Below are 14486 nucleotides of genomic sequence, written 5' to 3' on the forward strand. Positions count from 1 at the left end.
AGTATGCTCTGCCTAGAGGTTATAATGGATAGATACTGTTCTTGTGTTGATGCCTACCCTTCTTGCACTTCACGTTTCCTTGCTGTTAGTCACATTGACAAATTCTGCTGTCTCGGTCGTCGCTATGCCTGTGGCCTTGTCTTCTGCCTCTTCAATGGTGATTTCGTCCAGCCTGCGTGAGACCACTTCGCCAAAGATCGCATTCATCTCTTCCAGTGTAAGGCCCTTGGTCTGCTTTTCGTCAGTCTCTTCGCAACACTAGGTGGAGATGATCTTTCAGGCCGCCTCACCTCTTTGCAGAAGAAATAAATGATGGGGAGAAAAAACAAGTTGAAGCCGACCCACAGAAAGAGAAACTTCCATTTGACGGCCGTGTATGCGATGGGTGTGACTTGGCCGTAGATGATGACCCATGCGAACGACGAAAACATGCCGAGTGCCATACCCTGAGCCCGAATCTTGGTGGGTTGAACTTCGGCGGCGTACGCAAAGCCTGTTGACACCCAGGTGCAACCGTAGATAAAGATAAAGATCATAACCATAGAGATGCCAGCCTTTCCCCATGCTACGTACGTTTAGTCTCAATTCAACATAAAGAGTAACAGTAAGGCTCACCAGGGTTGTTGGTAGACTCAAACTTGGCGAGGCACAAGGCAAACAAGCCGAGAAAGATGCTGAGGAGAACCAGCCCTGACAACATCAACGGGCGTCTGCCATATCTGTCGATGGCAACCATGTTGAAGAAGCCGCCTAAGTTGACGATGGCTTGGAAAACACATGCCATCAGTAGCACCAGCGACGTGCTGAAGCCTAAACTGGAGTAGATGACAGACTGTAGTGGAGTAAGCAAAGAGCACGGCATTGAGAAAACGGTTGAAATCATGCATACCTGGAACACGAGGATCGTCTGGGCACCGCAGGTCTGGCAAGCTGTCAAGACAACGATGGCGAGGGACGCCCGGAATAACTCCTTCCTGTTGGTGAAGATATGGAAGAAGGAAGCTCCCTCGGTCTCCTGCCGTTCAATCTCCAGCTGGGACACCAGCTGCGTGTACTCTTTCTCCCAGAAGTGGTCTCCCCTGTCGTCGTGCAGCCTCTTGAGCACGTTGCGGGCTTCTTCATTTCGGCCTCTCATGACAACTGGGCACACACATGTCAGTCTCCGTGGAATTTCAGGGTGGACGTCCCATGATATATAGCTTACGCCATCGAGGAGAATAGGGGATAAATTGACATCCAATCAGCAGTCCCAGCGCAGGAACGCACTGCAGGGAAATCGGGACCCGCCTGGACCAGCGTTAGCCGTTAGAATTATGCTGACCGGTCTAAATCGACCACATCGTCCATGCTGGGACATACCATTGTGCTTCCGGATTGTTCAGATGATAGGTTCCATATCCCGTAAATGCGATGACGAGGCCAGTGATGTTCATGGTCAACATCTGTATGGTGGACATTCGGCCCCGGATTTCTGGCGGGGAGATTTCCGACTGGTAGACCTGAACCGTGGTGAACATCATGCCTGAGGCAATGCCAGCTAGAACTCGGGCAACGGCAAAGAGCTGGATCTGGTACGAAGCTGTCTGCATGATTGCCCCGACCAATCCCAGCCCTGCGCCGGCCTGGAGAGTGCGCCTGCGACTGAGCTTGTCGACGAAGAGGAAGACGACGATGATCCCTAGCATTGTGCCACCATAGAAGGCGGCGACAATTGCACTGTAGAAAAAATTCATCAGTTGAATATGCCGATCAACCACAAAAAGGATAACAGAGCACGCACCCCAGCAAGGTCGGGGAGGGCTTGAATCTGGCAAGGAATCCGGGCTGCGCAAACCTGTCCGCCATTTGAATTAGCAAGGGATCCTCAAAATATCCTCTAAATGGGACAGTCACTTACGTGCCGGCGATGACCACGTTGTCGCATCCGTACAACATGCTGCCCATTCCCGCGACGGCGACGCAGAACCAATTGTATTTTCGCCCCATGACGGCGACTAGAGACAGGAACCCTTTGTGTTCAGTTGCCTGCAAACGGATCCAAAGATGAAGAGAGTCTTTAACACATCGGGTGTCTCAAGTGTCTCAAGGCTCTGATGTTATATGTCTGCCACCACAAAACCTGGGGTAACTCAGGCGACCCGACCGAATCCACGATAGTCTCGCTCTCCGCGCTAGAACCCCAGACTTAGCAGCCCCTCGGCCCCGGACAGCCATTCCCGGGCTTGTTGAAAACGTGAATACGTGCGTTACTGCTCGGTAGTGGCTCGCGGCGGCCCCTGCAGGTGATGTGCATTGTGTAGCGCCGTCTCCACCCTCCTCGGCCGCCGACCCCACCGGGCGGAAAATCAGTGTCTTCATATTGTGCCGGCTTGGAACCGTGGTCAGTAAATTAGGAAGCATGCGTTGGAATGCGTGCTCACCCCTTACCTGAGGGATTCCAGTGTCATAGGAGGCTCCCCCACGCACGTCAATTGTGCGTCCCAATGGTTGAAACCAGGGGCCGCCACGAGACCTTGCTAGGTGCGTGAGTAGAGCCGCTGGAGACTCTCTTAGAGCCAAGACGAAGAGACGAGGCACAGAAAATTTTGTAGACAAGAACTAGAATCCCTATTGTATTGAATCCCTATTGTATTGAATTCCCCTTGATGCAATCAGAGTTCATGGTTATATCGATGGTGGAAGCTCAAGGCTCCGATAAAACAGGAATCGTCTACTAGACTTCAAGACCATCCGGATTTATTTTACTGTTGCTGAGGGTGGATGTATCGAATAGATGTGCCCACCGGACTGTAGGCCAAGTTTTATCTTGTCCAAAGAAGCAGAGACGAAGAGCACTAGTCCAGCCCGAATTTACCTTCGTAACCAATCTTGAGGTCGTTTCCCGCCAGGATCGTGTCCTTCTTCTGAACCAGCTCATCGACAGACCAGTTCGCCGAGATGAACCTCCCAGACAGGAACTTGGCAGCGTCTGTCGCCAGCCAAACGCCCGCGCCTCCAACGAGTTCAGGAGAGTCAAGAGCAAAGCGTTTATGCCGATCTTTCGTGATCATGAAGATTTCAGTCCCAAAGCTATCGGTAGGGGGAGGGGTTCCAAATATTGGAGCGCGCTCACTCACCTATGACCATTCCCGTCTGAACCACGCCGGGCTGTATCGACACCGCAGTGACATTGGGGTACTCAGCGTCCAGGTACTCGGAGAATCGAGCCACTGCTAACTTGGAGATTGAGTAAGATGACGAGGTCGGATCAATATAGACGGCCAGGCCAGTCGACATGCTGATTACGGTGCCCTGCTTCTCGCGACCCAGTAGGGATAAAAATCCCCTGGTGATCAAGTAGGTGCCCTTGACGTTAACCTCGAAGTCGTACCACCACTTGTCTGCGTCGGTCTCACCAATGAGCGCCATCGGCCCAAAGACGCCGGCGTTATTCACCAGCACATCCGCGTGGCCGTACTTGGCTTTGACAGTGGCAAACAGTTGGTCGATGGAGCTTGGAGACGTGATTTCGGTTTCAATGGACAGATATTCCACGTCGGGGTTTATTTGCTTTAGGGTTTGTTCTGTCTTGATCAGTTGGTCGTAGTCATTGGACACCAGCACAAGAGCCTTAGGACCAGCTTTTGCAAAGCAAGGTCCAAATCCTCGAGCTCCTATCCCGGACGAGGCCCCTGTGATGATAATCACCTTGCCTGCCTGCGACAGAGCAGGCGACGTTGGATCGATCGACGGATACGGTTGGCGATATACCGTAGGAGTGTAAGCGTCCTTTCTGACGTGGTAGTCGGGTGGAAGTTCTGCCATTCTCCCAGCGCACATTCTCGAATTCTATTCTTCACAATCTCGCCCGACACTGATGGAATCGTAGACAAGGGCCAAATTGGTTTACGGAGATCCCACCGTGACGATAAATGGCTCCCATGGCCCGTCCGCCGAGGAAATCGGTCGTAGGAAATAAGTCTCGCACAATTTCCCATCTATACCTGCTGGTGCCGGTCGCCGACAGTCCAAAGCCCGGGGGAGTACAAAACCTCGTTTTTCAGGACTCGTCAAATTCCACCCGGGGCAATTCATGGAGGAAGGATGCTTGGCTGCCGTTATGACAAATCCAATCAGGCTTTGATTGCTGCCGGAGGCCGGGGATGTGGAGAAAATAGCTCCTCAAAGCCAGCGGGAATGACTCGCCACCGCGAATTTGACCGCGAATTCGCTTAATGCTTTGGCAGAATCTACCACCACCAAAATTAGCTGGTGGCAGACTCTCAATGTCATAAATTCGTCTCTATGTGCTATTCAAGACCTCGCCGCCGCCTAGCTAACCTTGGTGTTAATCTCTCAGAGACCTAATCATTCTGCGAATCAGAGAGGAAGCCATGCTACCTTGCCTCAACTAGCCTAGTAGTCCGTTTACGTGCTCGTTAACCTTTGCCACTGCCGATCGTGGGCGGCGCTGTCGATGGTGGCAAGACCAGTTCAGGAGAGTCCTTAGGCGAAGGACTGCGGTATAGCGGGGAGGTTAGGCGACGACGAGGTCTAATATTCAATTGTTATAGAAAGGATTTGTCTGGGTTACGGAGTATTCCGTGTATACCTAGTAGAAAAGAACGCTAGCTAATTTTGGTGGCAACTATTCCTATTTTGCACAAATAAGCGAATTCGCGGTGGTACGCGGTGGCGAGTCATTCCCCTAATGACCACTGACTGACTGCAGACTGAAGTCCTGGCAACGCTGCGAGTCAAAGCCAAGACTGCCATGGCGCCACGTCGCCACGTCTCACAGTTGGAGATCCAGGTATATAAGCTCTTGAACACCCACGAGCAGCAGTGCTCCATTTCCTGGTCTTAACTCAGTCTCATATCCGGCTTGTTCGAAACAAGATCTACTTGTATTTTGATCCCAGAAACATGGCAACTTCGACCACCAAAACCATGATCCTGGTCCAGGTGACCGTGGCACCTGAGAGTGTTCCCAAGTTTCTGCAGGCGTTTCAAGAAATCGTCCAAAAGTGCATTTCTGAGCCTGAGTGCGATCGATTTGAAGTTCTAGCCGACTCTGATCAGGAAGGTCTATTTCATTGGGTGGAAACTTGGAGTGCCAGCAAGGACTGGCTTCTGAACGTCAGTACCTCTTTCTCATGAGGAAGCGGCAGAGGATTTCCGCATGGTCTGACTAGCATCTCGGTGAACAGGTCCAGGTGAAGAAATCTTACTACGACGTCTACGAGGATATTACGAAGCCTTTGTGGATCAAAGATCGTAAGTTGCTTCGCTGTCCCTGATGACAATGCAACTGATTATTCACTCTTCCTACAAAGGTGTTGTCCATTTCTTGGAGCATGTCCCCAGTATTCCACCATACTTGAGAGCATGAAGGTCTATCTATATGTCTATGCCCCTATTTGTACCACAGCACAAAGCAATTTAGCTAGAGGAAAAGGCAATGCTAGAGCTTTGAATGACAGAGAGACTGCTCAGTTCCGATACACATGCACATCAGAAGTCTACATGTACTTCGATAAATTGGACAGTACATGTGAAACACTGCCTCTTTCTCGTTCAATGTACTGCAAGCGAAGCGCTAGAATCATCGATTATGTGATCCTCGCTTGTCGAAATCTCAACAACGACTCCAGCCACTTTATCATTTTACAAGCATCCGTTGAAATGATGACTAGATTTTATGTCCGACTTAGAATGATTTCTGTCAAGTAAAATGTATTTGTTCAAAAACTTTGTTCCAAAGTCGGCAAGGAGAATCATTTGCAAGCGGCGCCATGTTGAATAGATCAGCCATCGCTCATGCAGCAATGCCCATTGAGAGCCTAGGCTTACCCGCGAAGCCTCCTCTCACAGCCTCCTCCGTTCGGTGGGAACGGCAAAACGGCAGACACCGGTCAGGAAACACGAGCAATGCTACCGATTTTGGATTAATCAGCAGAAAGAGGAGAGAGGTTCCCGCTCATTCTTGAGGCTTCATTCCTTCACTGCACGGTCATGAATAACATACCTAGGCGCCCTCTGATCAGCTCCCGCTACTGGCGGAAAAAAACATCTCTCATGGGCATTTATCCCGGTAGATCCAACTCGTGAATTTTTTGGTCAATCGGTGAGTGAGAGAAGACGAAAGGACGTATGCAGTAAAATGGTGCGGAACAAAGCATTCGTCTACAAGGAGACTCCCAATGGATGGCCTGTTCCGGGTCAGGACCTCGATGTCGAGGATATCGGGTTCGATGAGGCTGCACCGCCTCCGAAAGGCGGCTTGACCACCAAGAATGTATGTTCTGTTGCGATCAAAGCAGCGTTGTTTCTTCCTAACCTAACGTCCTCCTGGGAAATTTGATTTCTCGCGCTTCGACTCTGATACGCGACAATAGTTATATGCCTCCTTCGACCCCGGGCAACGAGGACACATGCGAGACCCAAAAATCCCCTCGTACAGCCCGGCCATGCAGACTGGCAAACCTGTGATCTCGGTGATCGTGATGGGGAAGGTTCTGAAGTCTGACCACCTCGAAATTAAGCCAGGATCCATCGTCATGATCCCGAGCGCCTACACGGAGCAGTACTCCACCATCTCAGAGTCGGTCGCCAATAACGTGCAGGTGATTGAGCCGCAAGAAGGTGTCCCGTTGACCGCGTACATGGGTATCTTGGGGATCACAGGTACCTTGGATTTTTTTGGCTCTGACCGCACATTCAAGAATCACGCCTCTAACATGCCATAAAACCAGGATTGACCGCTTACGGCTCCCTACACGAGGTCGCGCAACCACGGAAGGGAGAGGTGATTTTGATCTCGGCCGCGGCGGGTGCTGTAGGTCAAGCAGTCGGCCAAATCGCACTAAAAGAAGGGTTACATGTAAGAGCACTGGTCATCTGCCAATTGGTTTGGGCAGTCTAGACTGCCCGCCCATCAAATTACAATTCATGGCCGCGCAAACCACTCTGACAATGTTCCTGCAGGTGATCGGATCGGTCGGAGACGACAAGAAACTTGATTTTATCGTGAACGTGCTCGGCTTCAGCGCTGGCTTCAACTACAAGAAAGAAAAAATGGACGACGCGATTAAACGACTCGCTCCGGATGGGTTGGACATCTAGTACGCCGCCCCGCACCTGTCTCCTTTTTGCCCACTGCCCCTGAATCTGGTGCATTAGATGATCATCGCCGCTGGCTACTTCCTCTAACTTTTTGTTTTCAGCTACGACAATGTGGGCGGCGAACTCCTAGACGTGGCTTTGAACAACATGAAGACCTTTGGGCGAATTGGTATGTTTTTAGAATCAGTGTTTGAAATTCTTCCGGGATATGACATGCTTCCCTTGGGGCGACCTTTCAGCCGTCACTTCGTATTCGACCATATCCAATGCTGTCCTTCTAATACGCAATGTAGTCGCCAGCGGCTCCATCTCCACATACAATGCCTCCCCCGCGCACCCGATCTACGGGGTCGCGAGTTATTCCCAAGTTGTCCGTCGCCGCATTCGGTGGCAGGGCTTCCTTGTTTTCGACGAAAATATCCAGAAATGGTCCCGAGAACGAGACCGGAAAGTTGTGGAGTGGATTCGGGACGGTAGCTACAAAAGCGTCGACCACATCACCCAGGGGATCGACAACGCCGTTGACGGTTTCTTGGGTATGTTGAAGGGCGAGAACCTAGGGAAGAGTATCTTGAAGATAGCAGATTTAGATTAGGTGCTGTCATGGAACATGATGCCGGATGTTATCGATAGATCATGTTTGTACCAAAATAGTTGATTTGGGGCATATCTGTCCATCAGCTAAGTGAGTGACACAAAAATAATAATGCGCCTATTATCCCGGCTCGTATTTTGCGCCAATTTGCGATCCACGGGTCCTGTTGAATAATTAGACAAGGACTCCTTGGGATGGCACACTGACAAGTTGCCTGCGGTTCGATAAACCTTGAGCCCGCCTGGTTGGTGATAAAAGGACGGTCACCGCTGCCGATATTCACCGGGACTGGCCGAGATTGAGCCCTGACACCATTTCACAAGCCCGAGCTCCCACTCTTGAGGCCTTTGGCACGGGGAAAACTGGGGATGATGGTAGCCGCCAGATCATCGGGTCGGGAAAGGGCTGCATTGCCTACGAAGGTGAAGGAGGCTTCGACGGGCACACGGACAAGGTGGAGTTTGATTTGGGATTGATTTTGGTACCCCTGTTGTCTGCGTCTGAGGTGTCCATTATCAACGTATGAAACCCCCTTGCCGGTGTCTTCTGAGACTTTGCACCTGGTACGAGAAATTCGTATTTGTCGACCGCCTCGTATCATTCAAATAGCATCAAATCGACGCATTATCCTAGCAGAGAATCAAAATGTCGTTGCTCCCGGGAGTAGGGTTTATATCAGGGGCGGCCTCTGGTTAGACCCTTTGACTATAGTGAAGACCCTATCGTATTCCATCTACTGAAAGATATCTACAGGTATCGGACGTGCCACGGCCTTTGCATTTGCAGCCCATGGATCGAAAAGGCTTGCCCTGTTGGATATCAACCCGAAGCTGGAGGATACGGCAGTGGAACTCCGGTCACAATATGCAGACATCAACGTCTTGACCATCCAAGCCGACTGTGGCAAGGAGGAAAGTCTGGTGCAGGCAATCTCCACGGTCGTGGCCAAGTTCGGCCGTATCGACTATGCGGTCAACAATGCCGGCATCCCGGGCGTCCTAGGTCCTGCCACGGAATATAAGACCTCGGATTTCAAAACCGTCCTCGACGTGAACCTGACCGGGCTGTGGATCGCCCAGCGCGAACAGATCCGCCAGATGGTCAAGCAAGACCCTCTCCCAAACTCCCTGGGCGTCCCGGGCAGTCGAGGCGCCATCGTCAACACTTCGAGCGTCATGGGCCTGACCGGCTCCCCCGACGAGTTCGGCGCGACGGCGTACTCTGCGACCAAACATGCAGTGCTCGGGTTGACCAAGTCCGAGAGCAACATGTACAGCAGCCAGGGCGTTCGGATCAATGCCGTCTGCCCCGGCTTCATTGAGACCCCGTTGCTTCGGTTCGTTGGATCTGAGGAAGTCACCAAGCAGACGCTGCCGATGCGGAGATTCGGCGATCCAGCCGAAGTTGCCCAGGTGATTTCATTCTTGGCCAGTCCCATGAGCAGCTACGTGACCGGGGCCAGTGTGACGGTCGATGGGTGAGTGAATGGGATTCCAGAGCTCACTATGGCCCCATAATTGACAACGTCCAGGGGCTTTCTATCTTAAGGCTTTTGCTCGAAAATATTCAACGTTTCTCACAATAAAGATCCTTGGAAAACTGCGGCGTAAACTCTACGTTCTGTCGAAAACTCTCTCTTTGAGGTGTCAGTCTGCTAGCGTATACGGTGTATTGGAAGTAATGGCACACGGTGGATAGGCTGTGATCTCCATATCAAGGGGGGACGCATTTGTGCCACGTTCTAACCAGCATGGACTGAGAGATTCTGGTAGTTGGAACGGAGATTTGATCTCACGGGACTAGGGAGAATGCCGTAGGATACCCTAGGGATGATCTTGGTCAGTTGATATCAAAGTTTGGCTCATTAGTCTCTGGGAAATGATGCCAACAATCCTACCTCGTGACTCGGTTTGAATGTAGGCAGCTGCATGATGAGAATGGAGTCAGCCAAGTCACTCTAGCTAGTTCTATAGAGCAGAAATGTGCATGTTCGACAGGCCACGTATGTATTCCGTGACAAAATGAAAATGTGTGATATTGTAATCACTTCGTGGACACCTGTGCTGCTCTCCAGCGAGGTTTCTGCTACCCGGCCAAGATCGGTGCAGCCATTTAGAAGACGATCCCCTCGATTCTTAGAAGTCGTCTCTTAGCATCCCTAGATTGAGGGTTCACACGCCGTGGGACAAAGCTTCTATGGACAGGTTCTCCACCCTGTTGCCGTGTAGAGAGCGTCCTCAATTTCTTTCTGCCGAGCGTCTTTGCTGGAATACAGCTCCGGGGCCGTCCCATACCCCGCGAAACTTACTCCGGTGGCCGGGGGAGGCGAACCAGAGTCACGGCGGAGAAAATGCGGACGCCGGCCTCGTGGCACAGGGCCCAAAAGTTGGCGACTAGTCGAGAGCGCATTGCATCGTATACACTCTTAATGTCTATCGTCTAGTTCAAACTCCCACTTATCTACCAAGGGACCCTCATAAGGCGAAGGGGAACGTTGTGCTTCTCTTTCGAACGAGACTTGAAGAGGTTGCCGGAAGCATACACCAGAAATCATCCAGTACAGGCCACCCGCAAGCAAAACATCCTCAAGCAAGATGTTTGCTTTCCTTTTTCAATCTCGCGGCAAATTGTTGCAAGCCCAGATCGCCTTGACTTGTTGTTCAGGATTTTATATCTATGGATATGACGCCGGTGTCTTTTCAGGATCGCTGGTGTCTCCATACTTCCTGAAGACGTTCCACCACCCATCCGCCCTTATGGTCGGCCTAGTCAGTTCTCTCTTCACGCTCGGAGGGGCCGTCGGGGCAGCGATCTGTGTGGTGGTCGGTAACAGCCTCGGACGCAAGTTGACCATCCAAATGGGCTGCGTCTTCGCCATCGTCGGTGCTCTGATCGAGGGCTTAGCGAAGAACATGAGTACATTGATTGCCGGCAGTAAGTGAGCCCACAGGGTGTGTCTCAATCTATTGGTTTGTTCTTGGGCTGAAAAGGTCTATAGGGCTCGTGAGTGGCATTGGCCTCGGACAGATTTCATCCACCGTGGGAATCTTACAAGCCGAAACCTCCTCTGGTAAGTGCAAGTCGACCAGAGAGCAAAGAGGAAATTTGGTGTGTTGACCGTCTCTTTTACAGCCCGTCATCGGGGGATGATGATTTCCATGCAGATGTTCTCTTCTGCCTCTGGCCTCTTCCTTGCGCAGTGGATCAACTACGGTTTCGGCAAGAATGGCGGAGCAATCGCGTTCATGTTTCCGTTGTTGTTCCAGATCGTCGTCTTGACCTTTTCTTTCACCCTGGCGTTCACCATCCCGGAATCTCCTCGGTGGCTTGTCGCTACCGGCAGACTGGACGAGGCGGCCAGAGTCCTGGCTCGCCTGGGAACCAAGACGAGTAGACCCGATGACACCGATATCCAAGAAGTACTCATTACTATGGAACAGGCCGTGAGACTGGAACATATTACCGGCCTCGGCTTTATAAAATCAATAGTAAGCGTTATTTCCCTTCATCGTAAACATCATTACTCTTAAACTGGCTGACCGCTTTGACAGTTTCATAGCGGCCCTACGCAGCTTAGGCTCCGTCTCTTCATGAGTGTCGTCACCGGTATCTGCTTGATGCTTGCGGGAGTGAGTCCCGTCCCGTTGGGATACCTCGTGTTGCGTCGGTAATCTGATCGCACCCTCCAGCTTTCTGTAGTTACATACTACGTGCCCATTATGCTCACCGATTTTATCGGCGTTTCTCGCTCTGATTCTCTGTGGATCGGGGGTCTTGTCAGTGTCGTGGCCATTGTATTTGCAATCATAGTAAGTTCCGGCAAGGCCACTTCGCCCAAGTCTTGGGGACGGGGGATCTAACAGGCATTTTCAGCCCATCTTCATCATTGACCGCGTCGGCCGGCTGTTACTCATGAAAATCGGCTCCACCATCCAGGGAATTTGCTTCTTTGCAATTGCGGGCCTCTATGCTCAATCTTCGACTCCAGACTTCCCGCATAAAAGGCCTTATGGTATCGCCATTGTCAGCTTTGTCTTCATCTATTTCGGTGCCTTTTGTGCGACCTGGAATTCCGCTGCGTGGGTGTACGCTGCCGAGATTCTTCCCATCCAAGGGAGATCGATTGGCATGGGCATTTCAGTCAGTGAGTATCTCCTCTGTAGCATCTTGCACAGCTGAACAACGCAACTCATCCCTGTCCCAGGTATTAGCTGGTTGACGCAGTTCATGATCGGTAAGCCGAACCGGAGCTCGAATCATCTGCTTTCGACCCTGTCCCTAACGCGGCACAGTGATGGTCGCTCCACCTGGCCTTCAGAATATATCCTGGAAGTTTTATATTATCCTAGGAGTTTTCAACCTCGCAACTGTCCCCATTCTGTTCTGCTTCAAGGAGACGAGACAGAAAACCCTTGAAGAGCTTGGTAGAGAGCATCCCATCTGATTTCTGTCAATACAAGAATTTCTGACTTTTGGCCAGACATGTATTTCGCCGAGCGTTTTCACGGAGGTCAAGAGCTGCGTGAAGTGCAGCTTGCCGTTCTCGAGGAGCATCACCAGGCACAGCATAAGGGGGACCCAGTAGTTCTTGAGGTCGAAACATCCGTATGATATCCCTGAGCAAGAGACTTTGTAACTCTCACTAACTTTGAAACTTTGCAGGAAACAAAGTAGGGTTCCAACAGCGCCAGGAAGAAGTGAATACAGACTGTGTGGCCTATTTGACGTTGCAAAGTATTACGTCGTACACTCGTGGGATGCAATAGACAGTGTAGCGCGTGTTTTGGCCTACATAAAGAGGTTCTTTCTCGAGTCTAGGAGTAGTTACGATCCAGCTTCCTATCCCTACAGGTGGAGGCGCAGGTTCCGCTGGTAGTTAGTACGGACTAGTTCAGGAGAGTCCTCAGGTGGAGGACTAGCTAGTCATTGGACAGACTAGAAGACTACTGTAGGAGGATCTCAACACTGACGTTAGGTATATAAAATAGGCGACGACGAGGTCAGATTACGAGATTTTCTCAATGTCTCGATCACGAACTAATGTACGAGGTGCTGGATTTATGTGACTAGTAAAACCGCACGCTAGCCAGATTTAGTGGGCCAAGACTCTCCTAAGCATATATAGATAACTAGGCGAACTCGCAGTCACACTTGCTGCCCGAAGACACTTCCCCACCTCTTCCAGCTTCAAAGAGCCTCTCTTTTCTCTGTGGACCACGCAAAGCCACCTGCCAATTTGTTACCCTCGATGTCTGAACAACCGTTGTCAGCAGCATCAGCTCAATCATTGTCGACGCGTGATTCGAGCGTCCGGCACCTGCCAGCTGTAACAGCAGAAAGTCATCTCGAAGCTGTCACCATTTTCCGAAGCCAGGATCAGGCCACATACCCATCGTGATACCATCGACATCTAGAGATTCACTGCGAATGCGCGAACCATTATGGCGTCAACAGTCACACCGACCACCCAGCAGCAAAGACGCGAATCTCGCTTGACGGTAAGGAGCCATACATACGTATCTTTCCCCTCCACGAACCGTTCCACATCCCATATCGTATACCTGAACAGACCAGCCTAACTTGTCCAAACACAAACCTCACGCCGCCAACGCCGCCCTCAGAAACATCTTCCAAATCACTTTGCCCCAATCCAGTGACGATCACCGATACATATTGACCCTTCAATTCCACAAACCCAGCTCACCGAATTGCTGTCGACTTCCCGAGCAGTCCTCACCCATCCATCCCCCCACTATCATTTCGCCTTGAACTGCGTCTGGGACAATCCACATACCTTCCTAGATCCCTGGATTGACCAGCGAGTCTCCGAGAACAACTTCATCGGCTTAGTGGTGAGTCCAGCCGCTTCACTCTTCAGTCATCCCAAAGTCCCCAAAAAATCCGACCAGCCGCTCTAGCTGCTTCAGATTACCGATACTGTTACCAACCACTACTACTTAGGGTTCCCTAATCGCCGCCACGGGCGCCTCACTACTGTCCAACCCTGCTCTCTCAGACGTCTCGTGGGTCGCCACCGCTGCTATCTACATCGCCCTCCTGTTCAGCATCATCAGCGTGGTCACGGCGCTCCATCAGACGATCCACATCAGCACGGCGTCGAAATTCGAGAATGACGCTGAAGGTAAACTCAGGCGGCTGTTCGTGTTGACAGAGGCGTCCAAGACTGCGCTCCTCGACCAGACACCGCCACCCCCTAATCCTACCGCTGTTGCCGTCGACAAGATCCGAAGGGAGAAGGAGAACCGCATAGCTTTCATCTTCGGCTTGCCTCAATTACTGCTGTCGTATTCGATCTTTGCGTTGTTCGTCGGCGTCGCGTTATTGGGCATGAATGCACTCTGGCACAGATCTGGGGAGGATCACTGGGGGGATCCCCAGAAGGTATGGACAGACTTTTCGTAACCTTGGTAATCTCTGTGCCCGGGGATGATGTGACTTTCGCCGAACAGATACATCCATATGCTAAGAGTCACGCATCAGATTGCAGTCGCCGTTGTCGTGGGTATCTTCCTCACCATCGTGGCGTTTGTGCTGTCGATCATTTCGCAGTATCACGAATCGTGAAGTCCCGCATTGTGGTTTATGTTCGTATACTGTTACATAGATGTACCGATAGATCTATTCTCAATATACACCCACATTCGGACATTCTATACACAAAAGGCCTGGACCGATCAATGCCCTCAACCCCGAAAATTGCGGTATATGCAAGAACCAGTAGATACACGGGGACGAACGCGGCGGCCAATTCCCACTTTTCCACCTC

At 51.3% G+C, this 14486-nt stretch overlaps 5 protein-coding genes across 5 annotated transcripts; 4 read left to right on the top strand and 1 right to left on the bottom strand.

Annotated features, from left to right (window-relative positions):
* Positions 1-69: 69 nt before the first annotated feature.
* PV07_01167 (uncharacterized protein) lies at positions 70-3804 on the bottom strand (the record flags this gene model as incomplete). Its single annotated transcript, XM_016387677.1, has 10 exons — positions 70-231; positions 291-565; positions 616-832; positions 890-1140; positions 1205-1287; positions 1360-1716; positions 1781-1834; positions 1898-2009; positions 2855-3037; positions 3117-3804. 10 exons carry the CDS (start codon positions 3802-3804, stop codon positions 70-72), a joined length of 2382 nt encoding a protein of 793 aa, XP_016254605.1.
* A 1042-nt stretch (positions 3805-4846) lies between these two features.
* PV07_01168 (uncharacterized protein) lies at positions 4847-5543 on the top strand. Its single transcript, XM_016387678.1, has 3 exons — positions 4847-5118; positions 5190-5256; positions 5316-5543. Exons 1-3 carry the CDS (start codon positions 4906-4908, stop codon positions 5369-5371), a joined length of 336 nt encoding a protein of 111 aa, XP_016254606.1. The 5' UTR covers positions 4847-4905; the 3' UTR covers positions 5372-5543.
* A 599-nt stretch (positions 5544-6142) lies between these two features.
* PV07_01169 (uncharacterized protein) lies at positions 6143-9246 on the top strand (the record flags this gene model as incomplete). Its single annotated transcript, XM_016387679.1, has 8 exons — positions 6143-6277; positions 6378-6666; positions 6735-6862; positions 6967-7103; positions 7206-7273; positions 7398-7640; positions 8453-9176; positions 9231-9246. 8 exons carry the CDS (start codon positions 6143-6145, stop codon positions 9244-9246), a joined length of 1740 nt encoding a protein of 579 aa, XP_016254607.1.
* Positions 9247-10293: 1047 nt separating this feature from the next.
* Positions 10294-11878, top strand: PV07_01170 (uncharacterized protein; the record flags this gene model as incomplete). The annotated part of the gene is made up of 6 exons (XM_016387680.1): positions 10294-10633; positions 10698-10769; positions 10832-11187; positions 11251-11328; positions 11389-11508; positions 11573-11878. 6 exons carry the CDS (start codon positions 10294-10296, stop codon positions 11876-11878), a joined length of 1272 nt encoding a protein of 423 aa, XP_016254608.1.
* A 1026-nt stretch (positions 11879-12904) lies between these two features.
* On the top strand, positions 12905-14284 carry PV07_01171 (uncharacterized protein; the record flags this gene model as incomplete). The annotated part of the gene is made up of 4 exons (XM_016387681.1): positions 12905-13197; positions 13399-13551; positions 13661-14101; positions 14201-14284. Exons 1-4 carry the CDS (start codon positions 13141-13143, stop codon positions 14282-14284), a joined length of 735 nt encoding a protein of 244 aa, XP_016254609.1. The 5' UTR covers positions 12905-13140.
* Between the last annotated feature and the right edge of the window lie 202 nt (positions 14285-14486).

Source organism: Cladophialophora immunda (assembly GCF_000835495.1).
Source record: "Cladophialophora immunda strain CBS 83496 unplaced genomic scaffold supercont1.1, whole genome shotgun sequence".
In the NCBI taxonomy this organism is placed as follows: Eukaryota; Fungi; Ascomycota; class Eurotiomycetes; order Chaetothyriales; family Herpotrichiellaceae; genus Cladophialophora; species Cladophialophora immunda.